The sequence below is a fragment of the Passer domesticus genome, chromosome 10 (genome assembly GCF_036417665.1).
Source record: "Passer domesticus isolate bPasDom1 chromosome 10, bPasDom1.hap1, whole genome shotgun sequence".
Taxonomy (NCBI): Eukaryota; Metazoa; Chordata; class Aves; order Passeriformes; family Passeridae; genus Passer; species Passer domesticus.
In genome coordinates, this window is record NC_087483.1 from 9,741,169 (window position 1) to 9,757,715 (window position 16,547).

The 16,547-nt window shown below is 44.1% G+C and overlaps 2 protein-coding genes across 63 annotated transcripts in view; both read right to left on the reverse strand.

Moving 5' to 3' along the window:
- The window catches only part of UNC80 (unc-80 homolog, NALCN channel complex subunit), a 129,751-nt gene extending 125,640 nt beyond the window's left edge, over positions 1-4,111 (reverse strand). For 6 of the 13 annotated variants that reach the window (XM_064433654.1, XM_064433645.1, XM_064433643.1 and 3 more), the window contains exons 1-2: positions 3,688-4,110; positions 2,343-2,391 (exon numbers count right to left, since the gene is read on the reverse strand). In XM_064433654.1, coding sequence (XP_064289724.1) covers positions 2,343-2,391; positions 3,688-3,779 — 141 coding nt within the window. In that variant the 5' untranslated portion in view covers positions 3,780-4,110. Of the gene's footprint in view, positions 1-2,342; positions 2,392-3,687 lie in introns of all 13 variants that reach the window. The other 7 variants (XM_064433651.1, XM_064433649.1, XM_064433653.1 and 4 more) reach the window with 2 other exon arrangements.
- Positions 4,112-10,434: 6,323 nt separating this feature from the next.
- The window catches only part of MAP2 (microtubule associated protein 2), a 224,647-nt gene continuing 218,534 nt past the window's right edge, over positions 10,435-16,547 (reverse strand). For all 50 annotated transcript variants that reach the window (XM_064433657.1, XM_064433692.1, XM_064433689.1 and 47 more), the window contains 3 exons: positions 15,821-15,902; positions 15,209-15,321; positions 10,435-14,600 (listed from right to left, as the gene is read on the reverse strand). In XM_064433657.1, coding sequence (XP_064289727.1) covers positions 14,385-14,600; positions 15,209-15,321; positions 15,821-15,902 — 411 coding nt within the window. In that variant the 3' untranslated portion in view covers positions 10,435-14,384. The remainder of the gene's footprint in view (positions 14,601-15,208; positions 15,322-15,820; positions 15,903-16,547) is intronic.

A 16,547-nucleotide genomic window follows, 5' to 3' on the forward strand; every position in this document is an offset into this window, starting at 1 on the left:
CAGAAGCACAAAGAAATGGTTAATGCTTCTTGAACTCTCCTTGTGTTCTTGAGGGGGACCTTAATGCCCTGTCCTTCCAAAGCTCAGCCTGCATCATGGAGGAAAGCTGAGACCACTGCTAAATCACTTCAGGCTGATTGGAAAGAGCTTGAGGTGCAGGCAGAAAGTACTGCCAGTCTGGGCAGGTGTCCACTGAGCAAGGAAGGGTTCCTGGAAAGATCTAGGGACCTAGGAGCTCATAGCACAAGGGATGGTAAGGTTCCACTGTTTACTAAACACAGCAACAGTATAAACATTCACAAGTAGTGAAACACAGATGCCAAACAGTTTACTCACAGAAATTCAGTTTTCTGCAACCATGTCCATTAGCTGGATAAAACAAACATGGTCTCTTTCTGAACTTTGTTCCACAGCTATACTTTTATTATCCATAATAACAAAACATGCAATTACATTTTCAAAAACAAGGGGAAAAAACCAAAACAGAAAAGAAGGAAACTTGGAATTTTCAGGATCCTCCAGAAAACATTTGAGTTCTTCCATGACCAGTGCAAAACCAGAGCAGAAGAATTTAAGCGTCAGCCTATAGACATGCCTACAGCAATCCTGGCTAGAGAATGACCAAAGGATAGGTCATGTAACAGGTGCACAGGACTTTTAGGCACACTAGTCAATACAGGGGTGTTAGATAGTGAGCAGGAGGGTTCAGAAGACAAGTACCTGTCAAGTTCCAGAAACCCTGTCTCACCCAAGCATGCAGCACTCTGCTGCCCCACTGGCTAATACAGAATGTGTTGGTGTGGGCACACCAGCAGGCAGAGGAAATGGACGAAGCAGAAGGCAGCAAATGTCAGTTCAACCTGTAACCCACAAATCCATCAAAACTAAATTCCACCTTTGAAAATTTTCTACCATAATTTAATGATTATGTTAAGAACTGGAGAAAAATCAAGTTCCCCATCCAAGAGGTAGAAATTTATTGGATCTTTATGAAATGCCTGATTTCAGAGCTCCCTTTCTTTTGGCTGAAGCATGTGATTTATGTTGTGTAGCAGTTCAGGGGGTTTTTTGGGTGTAGTTGGTTTTTTACACTTTGTGAATTCCAGTGTGTGCCCCCAGAAGAAAGGTGCTTTGGAATTATCCTCAGGGACCTGATTCCAACAGCACAGCAGGAAGCAAAGGGAGTCACAGGCAGAGAGGCACATCACAGAGAAGGGAGCTCTGCCCCTCTACCCAATAATAACAGGTATGAGCCCACAGAAGAAGCCACAGCCCCAGGTTTGAGGTGATCCAAGGCATGGCTCCTGGTAAAGGACATTAAACAACAAGCTCCATTTTCCAGATACTGTCAGTGGGCATTAAAACCAGTCATCACTGCTGCATATGCTGGAATTGAACATTTTACTCACCAACACACTAAGCCAGCACTCCTCTATCTCTATCTGGTATCTAGCAAAAACTCTGAAAAATTTATGGATTTCTTAGAAGAAAATGACTCAGCAACAGATAAAGCTTCTCCAGCATAATGCCTTGTGAGAAGGAAGTCAGAAAATTGCTGCAGAGCGACCTAAGAACTTTAAACTCTTAAGATACGTGTCCAGACCAAATTTTTCCACTCCGTCAAGTTTGGCTGCAACTGACTAATGTGCTTTAAGTAATCCAAAGACCAGCAACCATTCAAGAAATTCTGAAGTTCTCTAGATGCCCATCTTATTTCAAATTGCTTCATGCCTTCCCCTTTTCCTCATTTTTGGCAGTAACTTGAAGTTTTATTTGAAGTACATTGAGAAATGAGAGTTATTTGTATCTGCATAACAGCCTCTCCTTAACAACCTCAATAAGATATGCTCCCTCTAATTTTCAGTAGAAGTGTTTCCCATGTTGCACAATGGTAAAAGTATCATTCAAAGGTTGCTAATATTGTTTAGATTTTCCATATTATAAGCTTGAAATACCTTTGGCAATCACAAATGGAAACTACATCAGTCTCATGCAAAAAGCACATCTACACAGGATGAACTGCAAGGTTTGACCCAGACTGCCATGGCTCAGTTAGTCTATGTCATTATTTATTTCATTAATACAGCTTTACTAATGAATTACTTACTCCTAATATCCAAATAAATTATTTTTGTTTCGTCTAAAGATGGACATGACATGCAGATTCTCTATATGGGAACAATTTCAAATCCTTCATGTGACAGAAGTACAAAATGAAGCTGAATGGAATAAACCCAGTTCTGGTGCAAGCTGAGAAGGTTGCTGATCAGCCACTATGGTCAGACTGATTGCACGAAAAGCTAGTTACTAACAAGCATTGAAAAAGAGACACATGTACATACCACACAGGAAGCTTCATATTGTTTGCCCAGTTTAGGTCTTAAAAATGCACTGAAAGAAAGGAGAAGCAGCATTAGAGACCCAGTACGTCAACATGTATTTTTCTCAGTTATTTTTAGGATTCTTCTCATGTCAGAACACTGTCAAAAGGCTGAGAAACTCACAGTAAAGGAAGACAGAAGCCAAAACTATGTTCAGGTACCTGTTGATGACATCTGATAAAGGCTGTTATCTTTTCCAGAAGAAAAAGTGCCCATCCCAATATGTCAAGGGGTATTTAATCCAGCCCACACATTCCCAGGGATAAAATCTTCCATCATACAATTTTCAGCCATTTTACCTCAGTGAAAGATTTTTAACACATCCTGTTTAAAATTTGTTAAATATTACTGAACTTTGCCTTGCCTCTATTTTAAGCCAGAGATCAACTTGTCAGCTCTGTGTTAAATATTTTTTTTCTGCACAGCTGCTGATGTGGAAGGCTCATGGTGAAGTGCAGGCCTGTATGCTGTATGTACAGAACACTCACTCTCTACCATTCTCCTCCAGAACGAGATCAGAGTAAATATTAAAAAAAAAAAATAATCAGGTCACCTTATTGCAGGTTTTTTTTAATTTTATTTTGAAGGACACTGGCTGTGCAATAAGGGGATTTTGCGACTGAGGCCTTAAATTAGAGCCACAACCTTCAAATCTTCCAACCTCCCCCAAGGCCCCTACAATGTTTTCAATTTGGAATCCTGCTAGGACAGGAGGCTGGCAGGACTCAAAGCACCAGCCAAACATTCAGCTCGCCCCTCACACATCTCCAGTGCCTCACTCTGCAGCCCTGTGAAATGAGGGGAGACTTTGACAAATCTGTTTGCCTCTCACAGCACGGATTACACTTCCAGGAGGGCTGCAAATTCAGAGAGAGGCACAGCTGCAGGTCTGGTGCGGCACTGACGGATGCTGCCTCTGCTACAAGGGCTCCACGAGTTCTCCTAAAAGAGGGGGGAAGGGGATGGAGGGGAGCACGGGACAGGAGGAAGGGAAAGGTGCACAGAGAAGCAGACACGGATGGTTTAAAGTCAAAGCAAGAAGCTGCTGGGACTGCCACTAGGTTAAGCTGCCTTGAGACCTCCTCCCACACCAGATACACACATATTGCTCTATATTGAGTAAAAAAAATAGGGTTGTTTATTTGGTTTTGTTGGAGGGGGGGTTGGTTTGGTTTTCTGGGTTTTTTTTTCCCCCCTCACGGCTTCACATTGCAGCTGCAGCAATAACTGCATCAAGACTGCATCCTGCCCGCACGCCCTCCCCACTTGCCCTGTTGCAGCCGCATCCCGAGCGCCCCGCTCTCACCTGGTCTGCCTCCACAGGAAGGTCTGGATGGGCAGAGGGATGCCGCGGCCGCTCTCCTGCTCCTGGCCCTCGGAGCTCTTCCTTTTCACCATGGTGCCGACGCGGGCTGCTGCAGCCTCGGCAGCGGCCGGGATCTCCCGCGGCTGCCTCCTCCGGCTCCCGCAACTCTTCACCCTCTCCCCCCCATTCCCGCAGCCCGCCCCCTCCCTCAGCCCCGCAAGATGGCTGCAGGAGGCAGGGAGGAAATTAGGGGGAGCGAAGATGTCCGCGTCCTTCAGCTTCCTCCGTGCCTTCAGCACCTCCCTCTGTGGCCAGCTCCCGGGCCCGGAGCGGGCGGTGCCGGGCGAGGCGCCGCCCGGCCAGCGTCCCGCAGCAACAGGGCTGTCCCGCAAAGGTGGGGACCCCGCCGGGGAGAGGGGATCCCGGAGCATCCCCGGGTCGGGAGAGAGACCCCCTCCCTCCAGCCCCCTCCCTTCTTCCTTCCCAAATGGGCACAGAAGGGAAGCAAGTCACCAACCCTCCCTGAGAGCGCAGATTGGCGGCTGCGGGAAATGGGTTCGTAGAGAATTCCCAAAGCCTGACAGAAAGCTCACACAGCGTGCATCTGTATGCAAACTTTGAGGTAAGAAACGCTGACTTAGAAACGCCAACTTAGAAATGCCATGGAATAGGACAGACATTGTTAAGAGAGAAATGGAAGCTTCAAAGGGTGGCCTTACAAATAAGACTAGAAACTTTGGAGAACTAGAACTATGAAAGATGCATTGCAGTGAGACCCACTGCAATTACCCCCAGAGGGGTAATTTTAGATTATTAGCTTTAAGGCATTTACAGCATGGTGTGGCTAATGCTGATAGGCCAAGAAACACTTATAGTGTACAATAATTAGGAAATAGTTTGCCTCTAATTGTGATGGCATGAATTATAACACCTGTATTGTCTCACCTTTCACATGAGACTGAAAATAGAATAAAAGTTTTTAAATCCCCCTCAGTTGCCCCATCTTCAGGTCAGAAAAGGGCCTAATCCAACAGGTGGTGGGAGCAGAGGAACTTTGGGGTGGTTATTCCACAGAATTTTCTTACACAGAAGAGCTGAGGCAGAGGTGGAGAGGATGGGAAGTGCCAAAGCAGATTACTGGTGTCTCCAATTAGACACCAAACTGATTTGACTAATACAAGCACTTGTTTGAGTCAGGTTTGCTGGAAATATTTCTCAGGCTGTTAGATGAGCTCTCCTTCTCTGCCTAAGAATATAATAAGACCGTATACTACAACAAATAATTAATAAAATGAAAGAGCAATGCAAGTTCATCCCAAACAGTTTTCACAGAAAAACAAGTGAGAATCTGTTGCTTATATGAAGACTCTTGAGGAAACAAATAGCTTTGGAGTTCAGGATTACTTTGCTTACTCTCTTTGTGCATAACCAGTGCCTTGCCCTGTCATAAGCCATTAGCAAGTGGAGGTCACACAGCCCAGCACTGAGAGGAAACTAAATCACCACTTGGAATTTTGTTTATGATTACTTTGTAGTAACTGAAAATAGAACTGCACATTGCAGTTCTAGTCAAGCTTGCCATCTGAGTGCAGCATGTTACTCTCCAACTACACCCAGCCACAAAAAACACATTAAACCTCTGTACAAACAAAGGGATTTAAGTTCTGATGCAAAACAAATCAGAGAGCAAAGGAAACATTGTCAACAGCTGGCTCTGTCACAAGAGCTGCAGGCATGAAGACGCAGATCTCAAATCCAGACAGGCCATGACCAGCACTAAACCCAGAAGGTGGCAAAGGTAGTTTAAGTTTGACAGCTGCTAGAGACAAGTTTTGTTCTCACCTTGTTTTGGAGACAATGGGCACACCAAGCTGAAGTAATCTGTGTCTCTGTGAGTAAAATGAATTGCATGTGTAAGAGAAGAAGAAATTTCACTCTCTGGAAGATTTTATTTCTCTCTACACTGAATTTCTGCTGGCAGCAGAGGCTCTCAGATTTACAGCGAGCATTTGACCACACCTAAATACTTACACTACAGTGGATGCTACAAAGGCAAAGTCCTGCAAATCAGCCCCTACCTTCACTTACAGTGGGGGTAGAGAGGAAACAAGCAGATTCTTCAGAGAGGCCATTACAGAAGAACAACAGCAAAGTGTCCTGAAAATTCACCTGTGCTCTGTTCCCTAGGCTACACTGGCATCTTGGGCTGGCACAGAAACACAGGTCGGTCTGCCTGTAAAAAGATCAACACTACTGCAAAAAGTCACTGTTTTCAGAAAGCAGGTAAGGGAAGAGTGAAGAAAGCTCTGCAGTACTCCCAACAATTTAAGAACTCCCAAGCCCGTGCCAGCTGGTCAGTCACAGAAGATACCCATGACACTGTGTACCCATTTCCTCTCTCACTGCAGGCAGGAGGAGTCTGCCATGGCTCCAGATCACAGGATTCTGCTTGAGTACTCCTTTATTCATTAGTTAGGTTTACAATCCAGCACAGCAGGATGTAGCCTTGCTCCAGAAAGGGAGGCATGGCACAGAGGGGGGACACAGAGCAGAACCTGAGCATGAAGCCCCCACCTTACACAGGAGTGCTCAGAGCAGGGAGCTGCTCAAAGCTCACTGCCTTGCACTTGTTTCCATGGTTATGCTCTCCAAGTTCCCACTCTCAATCAATCCCTGCTGTACACACTCCTAAGAATTCACATCTTATTTATCTGAACTCTCTGTGCAGAATCCTGGCTCTCAAGAGTATGTCAAGCCATTCTGTTGTGCAGCAGCCTTTCCAAGAGCAAAGCTGCAAACAGCTCCTAAATGCAGGTTCCAGAGCAGGGAAAAAACCATTTGCCCACAGCTCCAAGGTCTTACTCTCCCACTGGCTGCCAGCAGGCTTCTGTCCTGGCTGAACAGACCCATCATGAAGGAAAATCTTTCTCTCTAGGGACAACCAGTCATAGAAGATCAGCACTGATGGATGTCACATGTTCTACCCTTTCCCATATGGCTCTGTCAGGTAGAAGGAATTTAAAAATTGAGACAAGCCTAAGAAAGCTCGTTTTTTTTCTTCAAGGGCTTTTAAACAGCATGAAAACATTTCAACTAAGGTTCTTCAGAGGTCTCCTTCACAGGTCTTCTAGCTAGCCCTGTTCAAACACAACTGTGCTTAGAAACAAGAATAAATAATCCCTAAAACTGCAAGGATGCCCTAAAATGACAAGTTTTGCTGTTGTTGCTGCATGAATTTGGGCAGGAGTGGACTGCAGTTCAGCTGGATCAGATTCCACAAGAACTGTTAAGACATTTAATCCCTCAGCCACATTTAGGTAGAGCCAGTAGAGTAGCACAGCGCTCGTGCATCTGAGAATTCTACCTCAAACAGAGCAGAAACACAGGCCCTCTAAACCTTATGCAGCAAGTTACTGCTTTGCATAATGTTCAAGCAACAAAACACATTGACACAGACATTTAACTGCAGTTCCATGCACTACAGGCACAGCTAGATAGGACAGGATGGAAAAAATCCTGGAGATGACCGGAGGGATTATCTAGACAAGATTGGGGGGAAAGAAAAAAAACCCTCAGCTTTCACTTTCAGGTTATCATCCCTTGGCTCAGGACTCTCCATGTCTGGTAGTGGGTGAAAAACTTTTGTTTCTTTTGGGGAAAAAAGGCAACAGATCTCCTCCCCTCAAACCCTACCCCATCCAACCCTTTTTACCTTCTTCCTAGCATGGATCTTTTGATCCACTGAGTTACCAAACATGCCTTCCCATCTGTTCCTCAGAGAGAGCTGAGCACTTCCTCCCCAGCATGCTTCTCTGTCCAGAACAATGGTGCTCACACAAAAACAGGTTTGGGAATCCCTCTGCCAGGGCCACACTGTTTTTTAATCCCAGTAATTGGGACTTCTGCATGGCCAAACGCCTCTTATCCATGTCTTACCTTCTGCCATTCTCCTGTACAACGCAAGGAACACCCCACAAGCCGAGACAGGCACAGGATGGACAGATGCTCTGTACCTCTAACAAACACTGCAGCAGGATTTCTGGGCCTCCCTGGCTTTCAATAAAAAGTAGTTAATCAAGATTTTGTTCACAAATTGTACTCATCTCAATGCTCCAATGTTACAGCACATGCCATAACTGAGATGGCCACAACACAGGGAGTATCACCACACAATTTCAGAAAGCCTCAATCCACACAGAGTAAAGCCATGGCACTTCAGAAGACTGCAAGCATGCACCCTTCTTGCTCTTCAGCCCAGCCTTTTATCCCCTCATGCTGATGCCCTGCCCCTGTGTGCCCTCTGCTCCCTTTGGTGGTTGGGCAGTGCCACGTGTCTCGTTACCTTCAATGCTGCTCACCTGCTGCTCCCAGCTGTAGCTCATTGGGGATGAGACTGGGCCCAGCCCCACTCCAAATCACCACAAACCGTGTGCCTACACCCCAACACCACAATCTGGTGGCAAATTACAAAATAGATCACCTACTACGTGCTGTTAATAAGACTCAACAATCAGAAATATCATCTCTTCCTTGTTCACTTTGAAAGGGAGAAACAGGTTCTTACCAGCTGTCCTCAACCATTGTTCTAGCTGTGAATGCTTAAATAATGATTTACCCTTTTGTTCTTAGCTTCTTAATTCTCTCCCTTTCCACAGACAGATGATGCATTAGTTCTGCCTTGTACCTAAGCATGCTTAGGAGGGTGCTTCTATTGGATAATTAATGGCACTTCATCATTCCTCCAGGTCATCTGACAGCATTTATTTAGGAACATTACAGCATTGTGTGTGAAGTGCAGCTTGCTGAAGGTTTGGGATACTTAAAGCACTCTACCCAGTTGTATTTCCCTCCTACACCACACCCTGTGCTGAGCAGGTACCCAGTGTTGCAGTAGACTTCTCATTATGGGTAGAAATGAGCCAAGACACAGACTCTCATTCAATAACATGAGAAGGGGCCCAATTTAGTTTCCTTTACAGTCTGACTGACTAGAGCAAACTCCTGCTGTTGGCTTCTCTGACAGACCCTGACTGCTGGCTATTCCTGCTGCTATATGAATGCAAGTATTTCCCTGCTGCCTCCGACCACAGGCTTTTACCTGGCTCCTCTGTGACTGCAGGCTCCAACAGCAGCCTCTAACTCCATCAGACCCAGACTGACCTCACAGCAAATCTTCTACAGCAGCACCTCTCCCCTTGTGTTTCTGGATCAATCCTTCTTCCTCAGGGCTCCTGTAGTCCTCAAGACCTTCTTCCCCCAGACCCTCTTTGTTAAGGCTCCCCCTGGCTGCCCAACCCACCCTTTTATCAGATTTATCTTTATTAGTCACAGCTGCAACCCATTAAGGGCAAGGCTGCTCTTCTTTGGTAATTAGCACAGCTGTGACTTATCAGGGGTCAGGTCACTTGTGATCTCTTCTTCTTCGCCCACACCCAGCACACGTGGGTAGTCTGTGCCAGCACACAAACATTCTCTGCGGTGTTTGTTGCCCAGAGCAGCAGCAGCACTCTCAGTAGCATGTCGTATACAGCAGTACCCTCAGCAGAATGCTGCCCAGAGAAGCTGTGGCTGCCCCACCCCTGGAAATGTCCAAGGCCAGGTCACACAGGGCTTGGTGGAACCCATCCTAGTGGAAGGCCCCTGCCCATGGCAGGGCGTGCAATGAGATGAGCTTTCACGTCCCTTCCAAACCCATCTATGATTTCTCCATTCCACCCAGAGCACAGAGCTGCACATCCTTAGGCCCAAGTTCAGGCTGGGACTGAGCATCCATGGTGGATCCATGACGACGCACTCCAAGCACCCCTCAAAGTCTGCTGTTTCCCCGTTAGTTTCCAAGACAGACCCAAAAGCTCATCCCCAACTCCATCTCCTGTCACCTTCAGCACCCTGGCACTGTCCACGTGCTCCTGCTGTGCCCAGCTGGCTGAGGGGACCTGTGAGGCGGGCAGGTGGAGGAGGCCAGGCCACATTGGCAGCCCGGGGCCGCCATTTCCCTGGTGTACAAGGGCCCTGAGGGCCGGTGTGCGGCCACACCACATTGACAGCCCAGAGCCGCCATTTCCCTGGTGTACAAGGGCCCTGAGGGCCGGTGTGCGGCCATGCCACATTGACAGCCCAGAGCCGGCATTTCCCTGGTGTACAAGGGCCCTGAAGGCTACTGTGCAGCCATGCCACATTGGAGGCCCAGTGCCACCATTTCCATGGTATACAAGGGGCCCTGAGGGCTGGAGTGCGGCCACATTGAGGGCTTGTTGTGCCCAGCCTCCACTGCTCTGTGCAGGGTGCTGCTACACAGCACCCCCAGGGGTCCCTGATCTAGGGACCCACATCACAGGTGCTGACCACAGAATCACAGGGCTGATTTGGCTGGGAGATCATCTCGATACCTCTGAGATCATCAAGTTCAACCAACACTATGAACCAACGCCGCCTTGTCAACCAGGCCGTGGCACCAAGTGCTACGTCCAGGCTGTCCTTAAACACCTTCAGGGACAGTGGCTCCACCACCTCCCTGGCAGCCAGTTCCAATGTCTAATCACCCTCTCAGAAAAGAAATTTGCACCCAGCAGGGAGATACTGACCCACAGAAGAGGATGCAAGCCATAAAAACTGGTCCTTTTGTATAAAAGTGAAAGGGATTGGCTGAATACAACTAGACCCGCTGTGACCACTCCAGGTGCTGGATGTGCAGGGCTTGGGTTCAGGAGGAGCAGGATCACAAACACAGGAAACTAACACATGCAATTAGATGACAAGCGAGTTTATTTTGCAAAACAATCACTATACAGCAACAAATACAATTGCAAATCGGATTGAAAAACATGAACTACCTACCACCAGCCATTCAAGAAATGCCTCTTTTATGGTAACAGGCTCTAGAATTATCAGAAAAAACACAGGTTTGTAACAGCAGACTGTATTCCTTGATATCCCAGCATACAGCATGTTTACTTGGTGGCTTTTTCTCTTTGCTAAAGTTGAAGTGGCTTTTATACGCTTGACTTTTCCCAGTGTGAAACTGATTTACCTTCCTGCAGTGGGAATTGCTGGAGTTGCAGAGGGAGTTGCTTTAGCAATCTGACTAGTGAGTGAACTCACAGACACCTAGGCTAGAAATCTACCAGCACTGATTTTCACAGCTAATGTGATCTACTCTTCAAGGCATTTGCCTTTGAAGGGACATATACTTGGGTTTCAAACACTATTTAGTCCAGCATGGAAAAAACTTCTGCTCATGTGGCAGTCAACACAGGCTGCCTTTTGACTCCCTTTGAGTCGTGTATTTAGGCCAACTTAGACCTGTGAGCAGTCATGATGAGGTTACTACTGTACCATAGCAGAGGACTGAATAATTAATTCCATTTACTGCTGTACAGTGAAAATATATATTGCCCTCGTGGGCTCATAATTTTCCTCATCAGGTTTAGTTTTCCCTTTACTCTTGCTGGACAGAGGTTTGCTCAACTTTGATTTGTTTCAGCTTGTGGTTACATAGAAACAGAACTCTGCAGATGAGGCAGAAGCACTCTTTCATCTCTACAACCCAATGATTATTAAATTTGGGGTGCTCCCCTAGGTACCCAAACAAGGTTTCACCATTCCTTTTGTCTGGATTACCTCTGCTTTGTTACACAATTGGGTCTCAGGCACCCAACAAACCTGCTGGCTCAACATGCCTGTGGAAAAGAAACACAACAGATGCAGTTTCCAGGAAGCTGGCTCTATCTTCTTTAGTGGGCATTACATATTTACAAACTGTTGTTTTTAAAACGAACACTCTTCTTGAGAAATTTAAGATTAATATGAGCTTTTCAGTGAACATCTAGAGTCATGTAACATAACTTGCTTTTTTAATTATTATTCAAAAGCACAAAACTCTTAATTTCTTTTCATCTAACTCCACAGCATTCTAGGATTCTTTCTATGGAAGGATGATAATGATTACAAAGGTCTTTGCTTCAGTCAAAACAAGAAAGCTCATTTTAATGCATGAAATAAATGACTTGGTGTGTTACACACTCTAACTTTGGACTCATAGGTGGATTAACTAAGCCTTATTTTCTAGAGTATGCCAATTTTAAAAGCAGAATAAAAACACTTGAGTCTCAGGTTAACACTGTTCCCATGAGATGCTGCTCAGGTTCAGAGAGCAGAGGTTCAGTAGTACCATAGTTTTTCTCCTACGCCTGCATAAGGCATAGAAAGAAAAACCACTGCAAGGCTAATTTATATTAATTGATAGCATAATCAGAGCAAAGTGATACAAATACTGTCAGTTTTCCCTTCTGTCTGTTGTTTCTCTGAAAAAATGGGAAGAAGATTTGAATGTACTGCACTTGACACTGCTTCCATGTGATTTCTTAGGATTACTTTAAGCAGAGGTGTAACAAATACAAGGCAGAAATCAGAATCCTCCAATTGCACCTGGGATGGTTCTAAACTCACTGTCTTTTGTATGAAACAACTGACTTACAAACAGTGTTAGGTACTTCATTGTGTGAAAAAGCTTTTTGCAGAGCTGAACTGTCATGTTTGGGGCTGTCAGAAGTTCTTATTGAGTAAAAGTTTGAGAGATTTAAGCACTCTGTTTTGTATTTGCACTGCTGTAGCAGCTTAGCCAAAACCCCACTTTGGTCCACTGAATATTTACTGTCCAGTAACTGCATTACTACCTGAATGTAATGATGGGGAATCCTGTGCCATTCATTTTTAGAATCTCCACAGACATAAAAATCTCTGTGAGTGTTTTCAGACCAAACCCCAACACACACACACACATAAAAATTAAGAAGGAAAAAGAACAGATCGAAAGCTTCCAGAACACATCATTAACCTAATACATATATCAAGTATAGCTCAACTGACAGTGCAAAGTTCAGTTAGGAGGTTTCAAAAGGAAAAGATAAAACAATCTGCAAGAATGTAAACTGGTCATTCCTTAATGTCTCATGTACATAGGGCATCAGCAGGTGATGATCTGCTGCTGAGGATCATCCCCATCACCAGTGTTCTCTCAGGTAACTCCACTAGATCTGTTGGTTTGTATCTGCCTTTTATCTTTCATGCACACCTTTTCTTATACTTTTTGTAGTCAATATAATCCCACTTTGCTCAGATTTTAAGATGCCCTACTTAATTGATGAATCACTATGACAACCAGTCTAGGGAGCTGATTTTTATTTATTCATGTATTGTAATTTACAGGCATCTCTGCTATGACTATCACTGTTATCTGAGTGCCTGAGTGTACATATGAGACATCACTAAAGGAGTGGAAACAACATCGTAATATTTTTTCTGTGTTTCAACTTTAGCAAAAGAAAAACAATAAATCGAACATTCATTGTTACTATGGGAATGAAGAAAAAGATGAGGAAGGAAGGAGGCTAAGAGAAAGTACAGAAATAAAGGAAAGAAAGGGAGAAAGAAAGAGAGAGAGAGAGAAAGAAAGAAAGGAAAGAATGAAAGAACCAAACTATTGTGGATTTTTTAAAAATCCATAGTCCAAACTCAGCCTTCTTTGGAGACTCTTTTACAAATATCTGGACCCCACAAAAATCATTCCTTTGTGAAGAAAGGGAGGGAAGGGAAGAAGGATGGAATCCTTTTTCTAGCATCACAGAATAGACTTGCATCTGTCACTAAAACAGGGTCACGGCTTTTAGTTGTTACAGAAAGCAACTTCATGCTACAATTTTCATCTTTTTTAAATGTATTCTTATGAATAGGGAAAAAACCCCCTGCTAACATCTACTTTTACATACCTAAAATTGCAACACCAAAGGGTGCAAGAGACACAGATACTGTGAATAAAGAAGTAGAATATTCAAGTATATGAGGAGGGCGTATCACAAATGGCCACAGAGAAATATATATATCTATAATACTGTATCAAACAGATGGAAAGAATGTGGAACTGGTGGTATGCACACAAATCTAGCTGCTTAACCAACTTTTCTAATCAGACACAAGTCTGTTGGGGTATGAGTGCTCGCTTTCAGCAGCTTTTTTACGTCACTTTCCAAAGCACGATTCAAATGTTTTCAACTAGTATTTTTAGTTATTATTTAAATAATTTATTGGCTTTCCAGCTATACACTGACATAATTAACCAAGTTCAAAAAATGTTAATAACTTAATTCAACTTTTGTTCTACTCATTTATACAAAGTAACTTTTTTTTTAATTAAGGGTGAATTTCCCTATATGCCCTTCCTTCTGGTAAGCAGACTGTTAATTTAACCTGTAATAACTTACAATGGGCAACTTTTCTTTTTTATTTCCCCATCTATCAAAAGAACTGTGAAATGAGCAACTTGGGATATTAACAAGGCTCTTCAGAAAGAGGTGGATGGCCTTCAGGCACATGAAAGGTAAAAATGCATTTTTATCATACTACAGTACTCCATGCAAGACAGAGCAGAGCAACAATAATTGTCCAATGTAACATACCGCTGTATACCCATATAAAGCCAGTGTCTTCCTGTTGTAAATGGAGGTCAGGCCAATTTCTGCATCTATGGAATTTTTTTTTCTGTTTTTTTTTTATTTTAAACTGTATGGTAACTACAAGTCTTGGGATGTAACTTAGTTTTAGACATGGTAAAGAATGAACGTAACACCTGCTCTGAGCCCATTCCTGCCAAGAGCTCATGCCTAAATATTATTACTTCATACAACGCAAAATGAGCAAATTCATAACCCCTGCTTGGCAAGGGCTGCTGTGACATCTTCAGCAAGGGTAGCAAGCTGGGGTGATTCAAGCAGGTTGATGCTTCCAGAGGATGAGACGTTGCTGAGTCTGCGTGGCGAGGCCATGCTGGACCTGCCTGGTGACTGCGTGATGATCTCAGCCCCGTGGTCAACACGGGCCTTGGCGTGCTCTCTGAAGTTCAGCTTCTGGCTGTCAATCTGCTCCAGGAAAATAAAGAATTTCACACATCATACGGTCACTAAATTATCTCGTTATAGATCATCATCTGGGCATCATTTTGCTTACTGTTAAAAACTATAAGAAGGATCAAAGCTTCTTCACTCCTTAGAAAATTGATTTTTTCAACTTGTTTAATAGCTACTGGCATACTGCGTTACATTCTCTTACCATTTCTGTCTCTGATGTATGCTTTAAAGAGAAGTTCCTAGCTGTACAAATTTCATAAGCATTATATGGGCACTATGATTTGTTTTCAAAATCTGTATTTTCAAATGTTTGTGGGAGTGATTTTATTTTCAGGATGTTTTCCTCCTGTTTCACAATGGAGTCCTCATCTCAGATCACACCTGTGCTGTCCCTCAGTCCCAAACAAGGTTCATCTTCAGGGGGAAAAGACAGTGCACAAACTACATGACATTTCACTCTCAGCTTAGATGCAGATGCAAATTTCAAAGGGAACAAATTGGTATATAAGTGTGCTTGAAAAAGGACATATAGATGTCTCCTACCCAAGTCAGAGCCATCATTGAATTTAGAGCTGGGCCAGGGGGACAGTGGGAGCCTTTTCTGACAGCTGTTCCTTTACCTTGACATTACCACCACCAGGTACATGGTGGGCATTTTCCAGTGAACCAACTTTAGCCTGAGCTTTTTCTTTGAAATCCAGTTTCACACTCTCAATTTTCACACGCCCACCTCCTACAGAGGAAAAGGAAACACAGATTAGGAAATTAAAATAGTGCAGGAGAAAGTGTGACCTGAAGCTTGAGTGCACTCACATTACTTCCCTTTTAGTTGAGATCTAATGGTTTTGGAGAAGCACAGAATAATGTCCGGCATGTTCAGTAAAATATAAAATCTTCTACATATATTTAAACTGCAAGCAGGTGCTGCAATCCTACTGGTTTTCATGGGATTTAAGCATATGCTTAAGTATTTCACTGACTTCAGCCTGTATTTCAATCTTATGCCAGAGCACCATCTTTTGGCATTGTTTTTTTATCACCTCTCTGAACTAGGTGGTCTCATACCTTTATGTCTTTATATATTTAGTTAAGTACTTTAATGCATTTTTATTACTAAAGAGTATTTATTTTCTCTTTGACTGTAAAAGAGAACAGTATCATCCATGATTTTGAGCTCAAATAACAGTACTAGGTCCTTGCTTTGTCCCACAACCCATAAATTCCTACAGTACCTGGTTTGTGGTGGATATTCTTGAGTGAGCCACACTTGGAAGTCACATGACTCAAGTCAATCTTCTTGGTTACAATTTGTACCTGTCAAAAGTGCACACATACAAAAATTACAGGAATGAAGAGAATAAAATTTAAAAATAAATAAAAAGCCAAGCCCTGCAGAGAAAGAGTGAGAGGCTTCTACAAACCACTGGAAAAGGAGAAATGGTTAGTAGAAAACAGACCATGCCACAAAAAAGGAGACCTCCCACCTAGGGAGATGACAAAGCTGGGTTAAGCTTTACTATTAGCAAAACGAAGAGGAGGAGAAAGCAGATCAGCTTGTGGGTTCTTTCTAAAATGTTTCTGAGCCTCCTCCTTTCAGAGTGGGCTCCAAAGCCCTGCACACAGCAGGACCCATCCCATTTGCTTCTGTCTCGATTATGCATCCTGGCAACTAGGATATTTTGGTGACTGCTTTTTCTCTCTACCATCTGTTTTGTATTTTTCTCTATCTAAATATGGCATGCAATTCCTGTCAATCCACTGTGCAGAGTCTGAGTAATCTACACATGTGCCTCCTGCAGCTGTACCTGAGCAGGCTGAGGTTCAGCCAGCTGGCTCAGTGCTCACTGGAGAGCAGCAGGTCAGGCACCCTCCCTGCTCCTGCTGCCACCTTGCCATGGCTGTGCTGAGCCCAGCTTGGGAACAGCCACAGAGTGACACTCCCATTTGCCTGCACTCCCA